The 17,401-nt window shown below is 42.7% G+C and overlaps 1 protein-coding gene across 4 annotated transcripts in view; it reads right to left on the minus strand.

Moving 5' to 3' along the window:
- Window positions 1–17,401, minus strand: part of LOC146801864 (uncharacterized) — a 122,809-nt gene that overhangs the window by 68,399 nt on the left and 37,009 nt on the right. Inside the window, exon 2 of one of the 4 annotated variants that reach the window (XM_085621388.1) lies at window positions 11,172–11,416. The exons of the other annotated variants lie outside the window; for them this stretch is intronic. Within the exon in view, the coding sequence (XP_085477514.1) occupies window positions 11,172–11,306 (135 nt within the window). The 5' untranslated portion in view covers window positions 11,307–11,416. The remainder of the gene's footprint in view (window positions 1–11,171; window positions 11,417–17,401) is intronic. 4 annotated transcript variants of the gene reach the window in all.

Below are 17,401 nucleotides of genomic sequence, written 5' to 3' on the forward strand. Positions count from 1 at the left end.
TTACCCATCCAGCTACCCTTCCACCCATACATCCAACTATTTACCTTTTCTCTCATCCATCCTTCCACTCACTCATCAATCCATCCATCCATCCATCCATCCATCCATCCATCCATCCATCCATCCATCCATCCATCCATCCATCCATCCATCCTCTCTCATTCTCCATCTATTCAATCATTAATGCACCCTTTCACTAATTCATCCAGCCATCCACCCATCCCTTCACTTACTCACTCGCCCACCTTTCCATATTAATTTTGAGCTGATCCTTTTTGAGAAGAGGCCCATCAAGAACTTCACCCTTGCTGCAGGAGCCATTCCAGGACTGGGGCAGAAGCCACCCAGGGCAGAGACCGGATCCATCACAGGGGGGACAGGAGCCATCACAGACGGGGATGGGGGGCGGGGGCAGGAGCCACCTCATGGGAGGACAGGAGCCATCACTGGGGGGGGGGGGGGGGCAGGAGCCATCACAAGAGGGGGAACAGGATCCACCAGGGTGGGCACAGGGGTGGGCATGCAGTATTCAGGTGTCATCTTGGCCCTTCCAGGGTGGGGGTAGGGCTCCCTCCTGGACAATACAACGAGAAGACAGGCTCTCTTTCCAAAATGTTAGTTTTGCCACCCCACACTGATGTACAGTACTTAAAGGAGATACTCCAAGAGAACTGATTTAACGGATTGTCCTCCATACTTTGTTAATCAGTGTGGGTGCGATTGTGCCATTTCTTTATTTTATTACATTATAACCTGCATGTTTGAAGAACCGAGGTTTGCTTACAATTTAGTGACAGTAATTAAGCTCTGTGAAGAGAACCGCGTGCTGCCTCGGTGTAATCGGGGCCGGTTCTAGGATGTTTGGGGCCCTGGGCAGAAAGGGAATTAATTAATTAATTTATTTATTTATTTATTGCGTTTTTATATAGCGCGGACTTTACCCGAAGGTGTCGGAGCGCTTCACAATAGGAGCAGTAATGATACATAAGTGAGCATGTTACAAAATCAAACGGTACGTTACATGAGGCAATAGTGACAATTGTGCAAGTATCAAGAGCAAACAGTGCGAGGCCCCTCTAAATCGCAGAGACATGACCCACTCAGGGCTGTTTGCATTGAATAGATGCCCCTGCAGTTGCAGCCCCTCCCTCTCAGTCACCTTCAAAACCTCTTAACAGCTCATGACGGGGCTGAAGGTGTGAGGGTTGCCATCCCGCTGTGCCTCTCCAATGCTGCTGGGTATCTGAGCCTTGGTACAGCATCGGAGTCAAGCAGGGAGGTGGGTGGAAGCTGTGCCGCTTTTAGGGTGGTGCGACCGGTGCACGGTTAAAATTACGGACAAATGGCGTCCGTTAAAGAATCCTTCACGGGCAACGGACAGACGGACGAAATTACGGACTGTCCGTGAAATTTACGGACGGTTGTTCACCCTAACAGTCACAGATCTGGGTTGCATCCATCATCATTCTTTAGCTCACAAGGCCACCCCAGTTTAGACCCAGCTATATGCAAATCAGTCTTGACCCTGTGCCTCATGGGAACAGTCCAGCCCGAACTGCCAAGCCAGGTCTTCCATAGACCGGAAACAAGCATCCTGGGACCGGTTTCAGGTGGCGAAGTGAGCTAAAGAGCAATGATGGATTCAACCCAGATCTCCGACTGGGGGTGTGTCTGAAAAGTTTCAGGGCTCCGACCATCATCTCCTTGTGTTTGCTTATTTCTAGATTTAACCACGTCTTCAAGGCTTACCTAGAGACAGGAGTAGCGCGCCAACCTTATGCTTTCCAAAACATTCATAATGAAAACATATACATAAAGACAAGGGCTTTCAGCCAGCCCTCTCCATTCATTCGTGTGTACAAGTTTCAGTCACGTTCTGCTTCCTCCCACCAGAGCGTGCAGCGTGGGGTGACCGATTAACCCACTTGCCGGTCTTCACTGTGAAGGAGGGCATTTGGCCTGATTGCACGTGCCCAGGTAACTAAAATGGAGTGCATTTTGGTAGCGGGCTTTTTACCTTTTTGTTGCAGTTTGTAGGCGTTTCAAAAAAAACGAAAAAACATTGCAGACTTGGCAGGGCCAGATCTATTGGCTTTGGCAGAGTTTGTTATACATGCTTTTTTTTTTTAGTACAAGTCTTGCCTTCATATGTAAAGACATGATTTCCGCAGGGTTTAGTTTAGCGCAATTATTACAGAAGAACTGGTGTGGACGCGTACACTTGCATAAACATTTACAGGAGTCAAAAGCACGAATGGTGGTTGCGATGAAGGCGCAGTTCAGTGGTTACAAACGATGTATGACGTATTCTGTTTTCTATGGTTCTTAGGTCACTATACTGCGTACGGTTGTAGAAGCAACGCAGGTTTGTTGCAGGGTCCTGCAGCTGTATTCTGGGAGTCGTCGTTCTTGCTGTATACTACTATGCCTTTACTCCTACTGTTCCTAAAGGGAGGCATTTTGTGCACCTGTTTTGCATTTGTTGCTGGTTGTGCTTAATGTTTCTATCAGCTTGGGTGTGACACGTTTTTAAACCACCATCCTCTCGGCTGCACTCAGTATATGGTGACTGGTTGTCCACCAAGAGTGTACTGCCTTGCTTCCCTCCCATCGAGACGCATCTGCAACTGGACTTTCCCGTTTTTTAAAAAAAATATCAATAACAGGCAATCTCCTTGCTAAAAATAGTTAAAAAGTGAAAGAAGGCATCCCCAGTAGAAACAATATATTGTCATTTTGGTAAAGGAGAGATGAAATGATTGCCTGGTGATATGGTACGGACCTCTCTGATCGCCACAAACTCTTTTTGCTTATTTACTTCATGTAAAAACCGCCCAAGCATTCATGTTCTCCTGTCTGACGGGGCAGGCGTTCTTTTTGTTTTATTATTATATGAATAGATTGTATTCCTTATTTTTTTTTATTTTTACTTTATAATAGTTGGTTGAATTTACTAATAAACCAAACTCCAGCAATAAAAATAACTACGCAGAAAACTGACAATTCCAAAATAGCTCTGACTACTTACTATATGTGCAGCACACTGAAGTGAGGTATGCAGGCTGTGCCACATGCCCCTGCACCACGACTGGATCATAAACAGTCATTCTTCTAATCGAATAAGTGTCTAAATAAAAGCATATTCCCACTGAATTTTTCCAACACAAAGCATCGAACAATTCATCAAGAAAAAAAAAAAACTACAGCGCTTATCCTCCTGTTACCATGTGTCCCAAATGGCAAACTCAAACAAGACAATATTTACAAATGGTAGTAGTGGTCTAGTTGGTAGCACATCACTCTCTATGTGCGTTGGGATTGACTAAACAGTGTTGGTGCCCCTCAAGGTAAAAAATTAACACCTCACTACCCAAGGTGTGGTTCACTATGTTTTCCTTTAGTAAGGTGTCGATCATTGAAGAAAGAAAGCTTTCAAGGAAGACCAAGGTCTCCACATAAAGAGTAATTCTCCATGTTTTCGGATGGTAGAAATCTGTAGATAGTAATCTGAGGTATTAAGTCAGCGAAGCTCGGGCTGTAGTAAGCCCCTGAAAATTGCAAGTTGCATCTGTTACTAGATTACTATCTACAGATTATCTACCATCCGAAAACATGGAGAATTACTCTTTATGTGGAGACCTTGGTCTTCCTTGAAAATTTCTTTCTTCAATGATCGACATCTTACTAAAGTAAAACATATTCGCGCATGAAGATTTGCAATACACATGGAACATTCTTGAAAACTCTACCAATACCTTTTTAAGCCTTGAAAAAGTTCCATGGGAACGAAACACGTGTTGGCTGCCGGTTCATCGCTAAAGTGGAAGAACTAATGTATCAAGATTTCCATCAATGCAACTACAACATTGTCTGTTTTCAAATATATGATTTATATCTATTTGATTGATGTGCCAAAGTACACCTAATAGTAAACACATTTTTTGATATATATTTTTGTGAATAAAAAACTTTCTGTATGAATCAAAATTGAACTGGTTTGAGTGCCGAGGTCTACTTCTAAGTTTCTGGCAAACTCAAACATCTGCACCTATTGATAAATTACAAATCACTCTGAAGTTACTGGAAGTCTCAGATTATAACCATGGCCCTTTGACCCTTTCTGTGCTTCTTACTCGAATCCCCGCAGGGTCTCCCCTGGTTAAGTCCTGGTTATGAAGCCAACGAGCCAGGAGCATGCATTGAAGGCAGGATCAAGACAACACATGTGAAGTGATGCAAGTCGTTGATATGGTGAAGAACTTTGTGCAAGTGAGAAGGTTATACCGAAAAGCCTGAGAAAATACTCTGAAAGACAGTAACAGCGCTCATTAACATAGGTACCTTTGTGAGAGTTAGATTACACTAACCGTTAACAGACTTGAACAACTCGCCAACCTGCTACCAACCATGGAAGCATCTATGCATGCAGCACAATGTCGCCCAATCCCGCCAAGGGGGCATTCATTACCAACGCGCCGTAATGAAGTTTGTGGTCCAGGAGCAATTTTTGTTAAGAAGAAAGGAACACAAGAATGTCTCAGCTGCCCCTGCACAAAGGCAAACCTGTGAGCCAAGTAATATTTTTTAATAATTCTTAACAATGTCACAAGGTATTGGGCTCCTTAAAAGGAAAGACCAGTACATGTCGCACAGAAGTATCACTGCCACCCGTTTAACATAAAAAAGTCAAAGATGAACTAGAAGAACTTGATCAAGCAGGCATCATCGAAAAGGTAACTGGGCTCACCGCCTCAATATCTCCAACTGCTAGATCATATAAAAAGAAACTATGCATAAATATGCACCTCCCTAATTAAGCAAATCAATAAAAGTGTGCCACGACACCACCACAGTAGATGATCTTGTGGCTAAAGTCAACAGGGAGAGATAGTTTCTCCAAGATTTACTTCAATTTTGGATCTCACTAGATTCTGCAAGATCTAGATTCTTGGTACATATCAATATTCTCAACTCAAGTTGCCATTAGGTGACAAAAATGCCAACGTTTCTGCATCACCAGTGTTGCTGAAGTCTTCTAGAACTAGATCCAGGAAGTGCTGCCAGGGAAAGCAGGTGCCACCAGAGTACATTACGACCATCCGGTGGGCAAGGACCAGTGCCAGTTCCTGTAGCCTCCTTGAACTAATCGATAACTACGCTGAGACAAACGTCATCCAGTCTCAGCGAATGAAATGATCCCCAAGCCAGAGAAAATTACGACCACCTATGAACTGTTTCAAGCACGGAACTGGCAAGACCTGAAATTCCTCAGGATACAGCATCAATGCCTCACACCCAGGTACCTGCAAGCTAACGAATGGCGATGAGCTCATAATGCCCACTATCAACAAGGTGATCTATATAGCTGGGACAGAGGGTGGAAATCTAGAGTGACCATACACAAATTTTTGCTTGAAGACAAACATGACACATGTGACACTAGATGCACTTCGATCTTTTTCAGCATATGGGGCCTTGTGACCAGTTCCAAACATTCCAATCGATGATGGGAACTTATCCTGGCCAAGAAATAGAACATAGCAGGTAAAAAAAACTACAGAACTAGTCTGAAAAGTCACCCCCACTGGTCAGGCATACAAGATTGGATCATTATCCACCACCTGGGCAGCAATTATCAAATGCCCGTTAGGGTGATGCCTTGGGTCGCCACATCATAAACTGGAACCTTGGACACAACCCAATTAGTTGGGAAAGTGATAATGTATTCTATCATAACAGACAGTTATTTACACATCATCTTATATGCAAAGCAAGCTTTTGCGGCATCACTGATGGTGTGATGGAAGAAAGACTGGGCAGTGGCATACTGCCAGAAAGCCATTGGCATCAGATCTTGAAGTCACCTTAACTCTGCATCCCAAAGATGTGTCTCCAGAATCCATACAAGTTTGCCCAGTCTCTAAAATCTCAACCCCAATATAGTTTGCAGCCACAACCCATTTAATCCCAAAGCCTCTAGGAATTTACACCACAACCATCTCCTTCCTAGCAAAGAGACTTCCTCCACTTCACATCTAGTTGGCAAATGCACTGCCAGCCATGGCCACAACCCAGTTTGCATCCACTTTCTTTTTCACTCCTGCCCCCTTCCCAACAAATTAATCCATTCTCCTTCCAAAGAGAGACTTGTATTTGTTTGCCAACCAGTAGAACAAGCTATCCGTGCATCCTATGATTTTATATACTTTTTGTCGGGCTTCAACTGGTAGCATGCGAGGACTAATGTAGTGATGCAACAAACCCAGACATTGTATTTCATTTGGCAAGCTGAATGAGCAATTTCCCCAAAGTCCCTTGTGGTATGCACCTGCGTAGAAAGAGCGAAGAGGACAACCTTCACTGAGAACCAGAAAAAGGGATGGTGTTTGGGACCCCCTCCCAGCATGTTTTTCACAGGTATCACTCACATACAGGTTCAGGGGAGCACCAGGTGTCTTTGAAAAAATGAATTTATGAGGAAGGACAGGTCAGACCCGCCAACTTGTTGCAAAGAAACTCGTTGTAGATCTACTGCTTTTTTTTTTTTTTTTTAATAAGGCTGTTGCTTGTCAGAAGATTACTGGACATCCTGTCGTCAAAGATGGCAGTTCCCATCATAAACTAAATGGGCTTTAACTGGGTTCCTCTATGGTAGTCTTTAGGTTTGCTGATCATGGTGAACATGTTGCCACTGGTGTAGCGCATATGAGAGTAACTGCTTTTGTGCATTAGAGTTCCCTTACTGCTTCTGCTTCAATCTGACCAACAATAGCTCAAATGCACCATTCACACCTATCCTAGGAGGGAATCTGTGCACTGCGTAAGGAGGGCTAGTTGATCCAGGCTGGATTGTCTGAGGCAGCACAGTGATCCACTTAGATCAGATGCTGGGAGCAGCAGGGCCATCCCAAGGTCATGGGGTTGGGATCACCAGACAGGAACAGGCTAGATATCGCGACTAAACAGCTGGAAACGGGAGCCATGAATTAGGCACTGATGGACATTGCCTATTGAAATTAACCTCCAATGTGCTACTTTAGAAAGTGTTATCATATATTGACCCAAATGCACACTCCAATTCTCTTTTAAAATTAACTGGTAATCTTGGAAATTAACTATAGTACAGCCATGGAGTGTGCTCTGTCTATGTACACACGACAAGAAAATGACGGCTGCTCCCTATGCTGGGAGTAGTCTCATGGTGTCTGACAATACAGACTGCATGAGTTTGTGAACCACACTGTCATTTGTTCAAGAAAATTTAAACACATGTATCGCCTGATTCATTCAGAACATAAATTCACTAAATTCAAATATTTGAACGAAAACTTCAACTCTTGTCGACATGAAATTCAAATCAGAATCAACACTTATACAGTGCTCGTCAATGGCGGACATTTCCCATGGTCATTGTGAGGTAAGCTCCATGATTTTGCCTTAATGCATTTCGGTCCATGTGGTCCTTCAACAGGGTGTTGCTAAAAATAGAACAAACGATGTCCGTTTCAACTTACTCAGGAAGACACAACCCAGGGTGCAACTGAAACCACGTGATGTGAATGCTCAAAATCAAATTAGTCCCATCCTGGCACCCCGTGGAGTGAATACCGTTCACCTCTAAAGCACAGTGGAAACTAAGTGAACATAACTTAGTGTGTGTGAGTTCATCACTGCGATGCTAAAAAATATGGCCGCGCTCTGTGAATGGTGTTCGATCCCGCGCTCTGTGAATGGTGTTCGAGCCGATCTGTATTTTCAGACAATAAAAAAACACAAGTGCACCATGGGATACTCCCAGCATAGGGAGCGGCTATCATCTTCTTTTCAATATCCTATGGTTCACTTCTTTGACACGGTATTTCAAATAAAGAGCGGGCAATCATGACACTAAATGTGCAGGAATGTCTCTCCTTTATTAACATTCAATAATTCCTTGTTCATGACTTTAGATAAAAAGGAATTCCTAAGCAAGGATGTAAACAGAAATATCATGCTAATCTGAAATATGGGAACATAATTAATTGAGAAAGTACTTGGTTAATTAAAAAGCTGAAAAATAGACTGGCTTTTCGGAGCCAGTAAGCAGAGGCGCATCATAAAAATTGTTAACTTGATTTATTCAATATTTAAGATATAACACTTGCACTCTGTGGCATTGATGCGGCCGCAGCTACTGGGAAAGCCAAACGATTAATCAAATAAGAAAAGAAAGAAAAAACCTGGTTACCTTTTACAGCAATTATCTACAAAAGGAACCTTATAAAAAATGGATTTGTAGTTTAAGCACAATATAATTTAAAGACAAACATAATAAATCATTCCTTGTGGTTAGACTTCTTTTAATCTTCCACTTTGGAAGTCACTTACAAATTACTGCATAATACACAGCGCTAATGTCAGTGAAAACTTTGCCCCCGATTACGATCTTGGCGGACAGGGATACTCTATTAGAAACGTAATGGATATCCTGTCGACCAAATTATAATTCCCTTTTATACTATGGAACTTGTAATACGGCAGACGGCATATCCTCACATTTGTGAGGGAGTATCCCATCCGCCAAGATAGTAACGCCAAGTTAGTAATCAGGCCCTTTGTTAAGAAAAGAAGATCAAAGAGAGATGACCCAAGGCATCACAGGTCAATAGTCCACTCTGAGAGGAAGCTGCCTGGTTGTATATTACATCACAGATAACTGTAACTACCAAACAACCATTGGCAAAGCCAATAGGTCTCGCCTATGCAAAAGCTATTGGTTTTGCAAATGTTTTTTTGCAATTTTGAACACCAGCGTGGCTGCTATTTAGTATGCCAAGTAGTTAGTGGTGTAGAGAAAAGTGGCATGGAGTGTCATAGTGGAACAGCAAAGAGTGTTGTAGAGTGGAGGCGTAGTGTGTTGTGTATTGGCGTGGCATAGAGTGGAGTCACATAGCGTACAGTGGAGAAGACGGGTGTAGAGTGCATTGGCGTAGAGTGTTGCAGAATAAAGTGATGCTGAGTGCAGCAGCTTAGAATTCAGCAGTATACAACGCAGTATTGTAGAACGCAGTGGCGTAGATCAGTGTTGCATAGGAAAGTGGAGTGGTGCAGAGTAGAGTGGCGTAGGGTGCAGTGGTGCAGAGTAGAGTGGCATAGAGTACTGTGGCGTAGAGTGGAGTGATGCACAGTAGGGTGACGCAGAGTGCATTGGCAAAGAACGCAGTAATGCAGAGTTAAGTGGCGTAGAGTGCAGTGTTGCAGAGTGGAGTGTTGTAGAGTATTTTCTTTTCAGGACTAATTCACAAAAAACAATTGAGGGAATGATTTCATAAACTATGACATCCATACCGGATACAGTGTTGAGTGACTATCATTCTCATTACTTTTGATTGCAGCCTTGAGAAAGTTACGTAAAGTAACGAAACACGTGTCTGCTGATCTGGCTGCTTCCAAACTGCCACTACTTGGAAGGCTCTAGGATAAGAACCTCACTTTGGCAATTGTACTTGTTTACAGTGCTCAAAAAACAAATACTACAAGTGAAGAATATTTCTATGTATCTTTAGCCACCTTACTATGTACTGTATTTAAATTTTATGGATTGTTTTGATTGCAAACTTTATGCATGGTTTTGAAAACTTTGGATTAAAACACAAAGTCATATAGAAAATATGCCCATTTGATGCTCTCTTCTTTTTGACATAACACATGCGCATCTGATGCTTTCTTCCCTGTGAGACAATACATGTAAAAAGCTAATGAACTGGGTTCCCTAATTGGCCATTTATGTAGCAGACTATTATAATAAACTTGTGTATATTAACGGTTAGAGTGCCAAGGTATAACTGTTTTAGAATTTGATCGAAATAACGGGTTTCTTAGGAATACTCGTTAAGTTAACATCCTCGGTAGTGGGATGTCTATGTAACCTTGAGGGGCACCGTAATTTATAAGGAATTTAAATCAAAGATACACATAACTTTAGAGTTGATGTGCGACTGTCTAGACCACCACTACCGTTTTGTGGTTTTGTAATGGTTGAGCCCACCCTGGTTTATAGGGACCAGGGTGAGATCAGAAACAAGGTCAGTCAGTGTTCCCCAGAATCACACACATGTTGGCTTAAAGTAAGAACCAAGGCCGCGCGCGGAATGCACGCCGACTGCGCAAGCTCGCCTGCTGCGTGGCAGGGCACTCGCGCGCCCCTCTGACATTGCTTTCAAGTAATGAACACATTTGTATTCTCGTGCCAACCAACTCGCGAAAAATGACCTGTAATCTTGTTTCTAATTAAAGCATGCAGATTTTATGATTCTTTTCTCTGAAAATGCCTTGGCAAAAACAAACGCGCAGCGCTGATGGATTCGGAACCGGTGCAATCACTCATCAATATAAACAGCCCTAATGAGATAACAGAGCAGGGGTTTAGGTTGCTAAAATCCTATTAACTTCCATCAATTTACAAATAATGTTAGACAATGTGACACTAATGCAAACCAATTAATCTTCTCTGCAGTAAGTTAACAAAGTCATAAAGATAAAAAGACAACAACATTGGTAGTGTGACCCATCAGGGTTGTTGCAGCACTAACAAACGTTGCACTCCCCCCCCCCCTCCCCTCCCCTCCCCCCCCCCCCCCCCCCCAACTGCTAAGCTTTAGTTCTCAATTTAGTTTAAGGCCATGCTAAATAGAGAACAAAAAGTCGTACAGTAAAATTTTAAATATTTGGATTCACTTTATAATAACTTTCACATCAAGGAAATACATGTATCTATTTTAATGGTGGTGACAACAAGGGCAGCAGGTTAACTACTTCAGGGAGAAATCAGCAAATTTGACAGGGTAATTTTAAAGTGTGTAAGTGACATTAACTACGAAGCACATATTTTCATACTTGAGAGATGTATGGTTCCACATTTGTCTTCGCTCAACAGTAAAGCAGCACTGGCAAAGCCAACACATTGGCCAACAGCCTGTTGGTTTTGTCAATGCCCGTGTTATTTTGTCATAGCTTTTGCAGAATTGTATTGTTGGAAAAGCTATGCAACTCTCTCATCCATCTTAATAATAAATTTTAAAAAATTGGCTACAAGTCAGAACTGTTCTTGGTCTCTAAAAGCACACTCTTCCATGGACAGACCACGCCCTCGTCATTTTTAGCCAACCCATCCCGCACCACCACAAACATACCACCACTGGAACCGCCCGCCGCAGCTGGAACAGCAGATCAGAAGAGGAGTGGGCCACGGTCTTCTCCGAGCACCTGCCTGAGCACACCAGTAACTTGCAGAAAGCCATCAAGAACCTCAACAGCTGGATTATCATATGGGCCGACACCCTGGCTCGCCTCAAATGCAACTCAACTGCAAGAGCCCGACCCCAGGCCAGCTGGTACACCGAGGAAACTCAGGCTGACGAAAGGTCACTGCAAACACCTGGAGCACAAATGGACAAGTCAATACACGGTAGACAAAGACCTCTTCAAATCAGCCCTAAGATGCTACGACCAGCAGATATGGAACACCAAGGGGACAGCTGTTGCAAATCACAGACGCCAGCACTAGCACCACCAAGGAAAATAGTGCCATCAAAAATTTCACAGCACCGCTTGCCGCCTCCAGCAACATCACCACCTCACAAGACCTTTGCAACAGGCATTCAGAATTCTTCTGTAAAAAAATCACCTCCATATACAGCAACTTCGATCCTCAACCAGAAACCAGTCACCATACAATTCAACTTCCCATCACGGTTGATGAACGAACCCTGACCTCGTGATCTACCTTCACCACAATCAAAATCACTGCTACCATGAAGACAGTCCACTCCGGGACCAGCTGACGCATACTCCCACCAAGCCATCACCAAATTACTCCTACCGATCAGCGAAGCATTAGCACCCATCCTCAAAGCCTCCACTGACTCCTGGAAGCATGCCGCAATCATGCCCCTGCTCAAGAAGCCATCTACTGAACCAGCCACACTTTCCAACTACAGACCCATCTCCCCCCTACCATATGCAGCAAAGGTCTTAGAGAAACAAATCAACCAACACCTATGACTACCTCAGCAACCACCAGCACTTTGACGCCATTCAGTCTGTATTCAGGCACAACCACAGTACAGAACCAGAAATCATTGTTGCCACAGACATATGCATGATCCTAGACAGAGGAGACATGGCAGCGCTCATTCTCCTGGCCCTCTCTGCAGCATTTGACACAATTTCTCAATCTATCATCTTCAGGCACCTATCCGACATTGGCATCCAAGGACCCACTCTCCGCGAGATCTGGCTTGCCTGCTGTTCTGAAGTCTCAGGGCCATCAAAGGCTTCCTTCAACAATGCAGCAGCACCTGGACACTGCCATATGTGGGTGACCTCTGCTGTACAAAACCATTGATATCGACACAGTAACAACTTTGAGCTGATCAGAATCATAGTATTGCCCTTCGACACGGATGCAGAAGCTGATCGAAGACATCGCTTCGACAGACTGTGCAGCTTGACTAGGATGACAGCGCTGCTCAAAAATGATGCAGTGCCTGCACCATAAAGGAGTTCACAGACGAAGCCTGCGCGGATCTGAACCGAACTCAGTCTTCGACGTCGATCCTTGCTCCATCCATGGAGAGTCCATGTGAGAGTCCTGTAGGCAGCCTGCCCTCGATCGCGGTCAACCTGAACTTTGGATTTACCCCGGTCCAGCATAATCTCAAGTAAGCACTACTTATTAGATTTTTGTCATGTTGGCCTTGTTTTACTCATAAAATAATAATCTGTTTTTTTAGCCCTGCGAGAAGTATTTGTGTGGTGTTTTCATTGTGTTACTGTGCCTGTGTTGCACAAATACTTCACACATTGCCTCTTGAGATAAACCTGACTGCTCTATGCCAAGCTACCAGAGGGTGAGCACAGGTTTTCTTTCAGTGTGTATCTTGCATGCCCTGACTAGAGTGGAGGTTCCTGCTTGTACAAGGTGCATACTCAGACAACCAGGAACCCCATTTCTAACACTCCTCTTCCTGACTAATTCTGCAAGAAGCGGAAGACCTGCCTTTTCAATTAACAAACATAGCAAGGCATATACACCTGCTCAGTCAGGATACCCTCTTTGTGTAATAGTGTGCTTTAAAAAACACATAACATAGTAGCACCAGGCACTTAAGAAAACTATGTTGACTGTGTAGATGTGCTCTTTGTGAAATGTCAGTGAACGTAGCCAATGGCTGAAGGAGGCTGACCAAATGCCCCCTGCTGAAGTGGGCAGAAGAAAAACATGAATGACAATAATAAACCAGTGTATGAAAAGGGATGCCATAATTAGCATATAACTTTAATAAATTCAAAAGGTTTTGGCTGTCACACCTTAAAATGACTGTTCTGGGTAAGTATCTTAACTCAATCATTGAGAAAAGCTATTGTGAATCCATGCCAATTCTTGTATGCTGCAGCATCTTTGAAGTACAAGAACAGTATTGTTAGCACCATCTTCTTTTAAAAGCATAGACGTAAACACTTCAGGCCAACCGAGGAATTAGAAATAATCATCGTCAAAGCCAACAGGCCTGCCCTAAAGAAGATGGTGCAATATTTATATTTGTTTCTAATCGTTTATGGCAAGCATATTCCCCAAAATAATGAAGAAAAAGAAAATATGTTTGCATCAAAACATTTTATAATTATAAGAGAACAGCACAGGTGCTTCCTACTTGGTAGCACACTAGAACCTATTATTAGTTTAATTTACATCACTGAACAAAATGACTTTTACTAGCACAAATAAAAGGTACTATTGGCTTTGGGTTACTGTAACCTGAATACACAGTTTAAACATGCAAAGATAACTAATAAAAAGAAAAATTAAAGGAAAGAAAAAAGCAATGGCAAAGTAAAGAAGTGGGCCATCTGCTATGGCACAGAAGAGCACGTGACCAGGTAAAAATGCAGTCAAAGTGCACGAACGCTAGTGGCTGAAGTCAGCTGATCCATTGGCCCATTCTACATGCTGGGGGGGGGGGGGGATGTAAAGGGGTGTAAGCAGAATGTGAACGAGAGATAAAACAGAGAAATCGAAATGGGATAATCCAAGTACCCTCTATGTTTTTACAGATTAGAAAAATACATAATCTATGAATTGTTTTGATTACATGAGGCTGCCAAACCAACTAAAGTTGTCTCTAGGCCAGACCAAAAATATCCTCGCTCTTGCATCTCCAACAATCAGCCACAACAAGCATTCCAGCATGTTTTGCTTAATGATGCCTGGTAGGATTAGGAGACATACTGTGACATAATTCGCTGGATAGCCCCCTATATAAATCCAGTAGTATGTCACTTGGCGCACAGGTACAAGCAAAAAGATGTCAACTATTGGGGTGAAATTAAACATCACAAGGGACTGTGGCTGGATATTCCTAGAGTACCTAGCAGTGCTTAATTTGAGCCAGTGCTTTCCGGTGCTCAGCACCGGCACCTAATTCTCGGCACTGGTGCTTTTATCACCGGTTAAGGACACACTTATTTAGAACGCATATGATTTTCCTCAGACTCACAGGATGTTGAGCCACTCCGAGACTTGAACTGGGTTCTCCAGTTCCGAAATCTGCAGCTCTACCCATTAGGTCAAGTCCTCTCCAGGTTAATAAGTGCCGGGACTCTAGGCAGGAGGCAGTTTGCACCAGCACATTTCTCCTGTTAGCGCTGCATCCTGAGGAGAGCCCCGGCACTTTTTATTTTACAAATTAACCACTGGTACCTAGTGACCAGGTGCTGGAAGTGAGAAGTGCCAAGTGAATGTGCACATGGCATGCTGGCGGGATATAACAATAATGGAAGCCTGAAATCAGTGCGTAGAAACACGTCGCGAATTTCCCTTATTACCGGTGACCTGTGACATCTCTGATAAGCTGTAAAAAAAGAAAAAAATGGAGTAGCTGTTCAACTGTAATAAGCTAGGACTGTTGACTTCTGATATTACAATGCTTGCTGCTGGAGCCTGCAGCCAAAGTGACAGCCAGGTCCCAGAGCCTACTAAACAAACCACTGAGAATGGCAAAAGGCTTTTCATTCTTCTGGTATTTTTTTTGTTTTAAAGAAAAAAAAACAGTGATGAACAGAATAGAGAAATTTATGGGAACATGTTTATTTCTGAGCAATATAGGTGATTTCACTTAGAATCTGATGTCAATGCAGTTAGCTACACATCTTAAGCCTCATCATATTTTTAAATCAGTTACATTAAACTGATCTGAATGTCTTTCTTCAACAAATTACTAATTGCCTTTTGATGTGTTTCGCACAAGATTCTGCTTTTTTTTTTTCTTCATGTCTCCAACATTATTTATTTCACATGAAAGAGAATCGAACGATTTAGGCAGTTTGAGAAAAGAGGGTGATGGGTGCGACCAAGTATTATAAGGAATAAAATACCCTCTGAAGTACATTTTAAGTATAGTGAATGTCACCTCAGAGTTCCATGACTTTATAATGGAACTCTTTGGTGACTTGCAATATCCTTATATTTTATGGCTGGGGGTACTTTATCTCATATGTATTGTACCAACCTACTCTTAATGAGAAAGGCTGATAGGTGACATGATAATCAGTTGCAAAGATTTCATCCAGTTTCACCAATTCCCGGTTCTGTGTAAATGAAGAAGATGGTTCTTACATTATGCAGGATAATAACTGATAATATTTGAAGGTATTCTTGTTTACAGTCACTAAATGTACTGTTACCCGATGACTGAAAGGAAACGCGGAGCCTAATCACAAATGTAAACGTGCACTTCTGTGTGAGTTTACTTGTTTTGTACTCACAAACTACGATTTAAAAAAGTAAGTTTACCGCTTCAGAGACTTCGCAGTGGGGCGGAGAGCTCGGCATATTTAAAGATAGGGCAGGCCCATCTTTTTTTGTGCGGAGTTCTCCGGTTTCCAGTCCAAACAATCGATAGGGGGAGACAAGTAACTGGTTAGGGTGCTAAACGCTGCGGGGCAAGGGCCATACCAATTTGACATATTCATGATGACCGGCTGGTCAATGCGGTGTTCCAGCATTTAAAGTGTCAAATCATGTTGATTACGGGGTGCCAATGTGATCACAACTACACCCAGAGGTCAGTTTGTGCAGGCGGATGCAATTGGTGGGCTCTTTACTCATATTTGGGGACCCAGACCTATATGCTGAGAGAAAGAGAAAGAGAAAAGGGCAGAAGAGGGAGACTTGAGGGAGAATAGAAACATATGAAAATAATGACAGAGGGAGAAAGCAAGGATTAATAAAAAGAATATGCAAGAGTGAGATTAAGAGATGGAATCTGTAGAACATGAAGGAAAGAGTCTTGAGGCAAATCAAAAGTAGTCCACTTTCATTTGATGCAAACGTTGCATTCGACAGCGGACTCCTAGGAAAACGTTGGAACCCTGCATGTTTTTTTTAACACAAAGTAAGGGGAATCGTTTTAGAGTTGTAGGAATGTTTAGGGTTTGTTTGGGTTTTTGGACGGTAAGGGAATTTTTAGGGTTTACAGTGGCTTTCAATTTTTGTGTGGCAAGGGAATTTTTAGGTTTTAGGGTGGGAAGGGAATTTTTAGGGCGGGTTTGGGTTTTTGGGTGAGAAGGGACTGTTTTATGTGGTAAGGGAATACTTTTTAGGATGAGTCTGGGTTTTGGGGCGGCAAGGGAATTTTTAGGGTGGGTTTGGTGTGTGTGTATAGATATTATTATATATATATATATATATATATATATATATATATATATATATATATATATATATATATATATATATATATATATATATATATATATATATATATATATATATATATATATATATATATATATATATATATATATATATATATATATATATATATATATATATATACTGGCGGTCGCCAGTAGATAGTTATAGTTAGGACCGTGTTTCCATAGGAAATCCGCAACATTCTATTTGGAATAACATTGGCGCCGATTGACAAATCCTCGCGAAATTCTCCAAATATGTGGGGCGCTCCGCTCCTTCCCTGAAAGTCTTGGGGGGATTCGTCAAGCGGGGGCTGAGAAAAAGGGGGGGTCCCAAAACGCGTTTTCCCCATGCATTTTTCCATAGGACCTTTAGTCCGAGCTACAGCCCGAACGGCTGAACAGAATTACTTGAAATTTGCCAGAGAGGTAGCCCTCAGGTCAGGGATGTGCCTTTTGAAGGTCTCGTGTAAATCTGTTCAGTATTTCCTGAGAAAATAGCATTTAAATCAATATATATATCTATAGGCGCGCTCCGAGCGCGTACCGTAAGCTTACCGTACGCGCACACCGCCGTGCGCGAGCGCGATTCTGATTGGTTGTTAGATCTTAGTAAACATTCGAATCGGTCGAAACCAGGAAGTGTCGGCCGCCATTTTGTCTCTCG

Source organism: Triturus cristatus, chromosome 8 (genome assembly GCF_964204655.1).
Source record: "Triturus cristatus chromosome 8, aTriCri1.1, whole genome shotgun sequence".
In the NCBI taxonomy this organism is placed as follows: domain Eukaryota; kingdom Metazoa; phylum Chordata; class Amphibia; order Caudata; family Salamandridae; genus Triturus; species Triturus cristatus.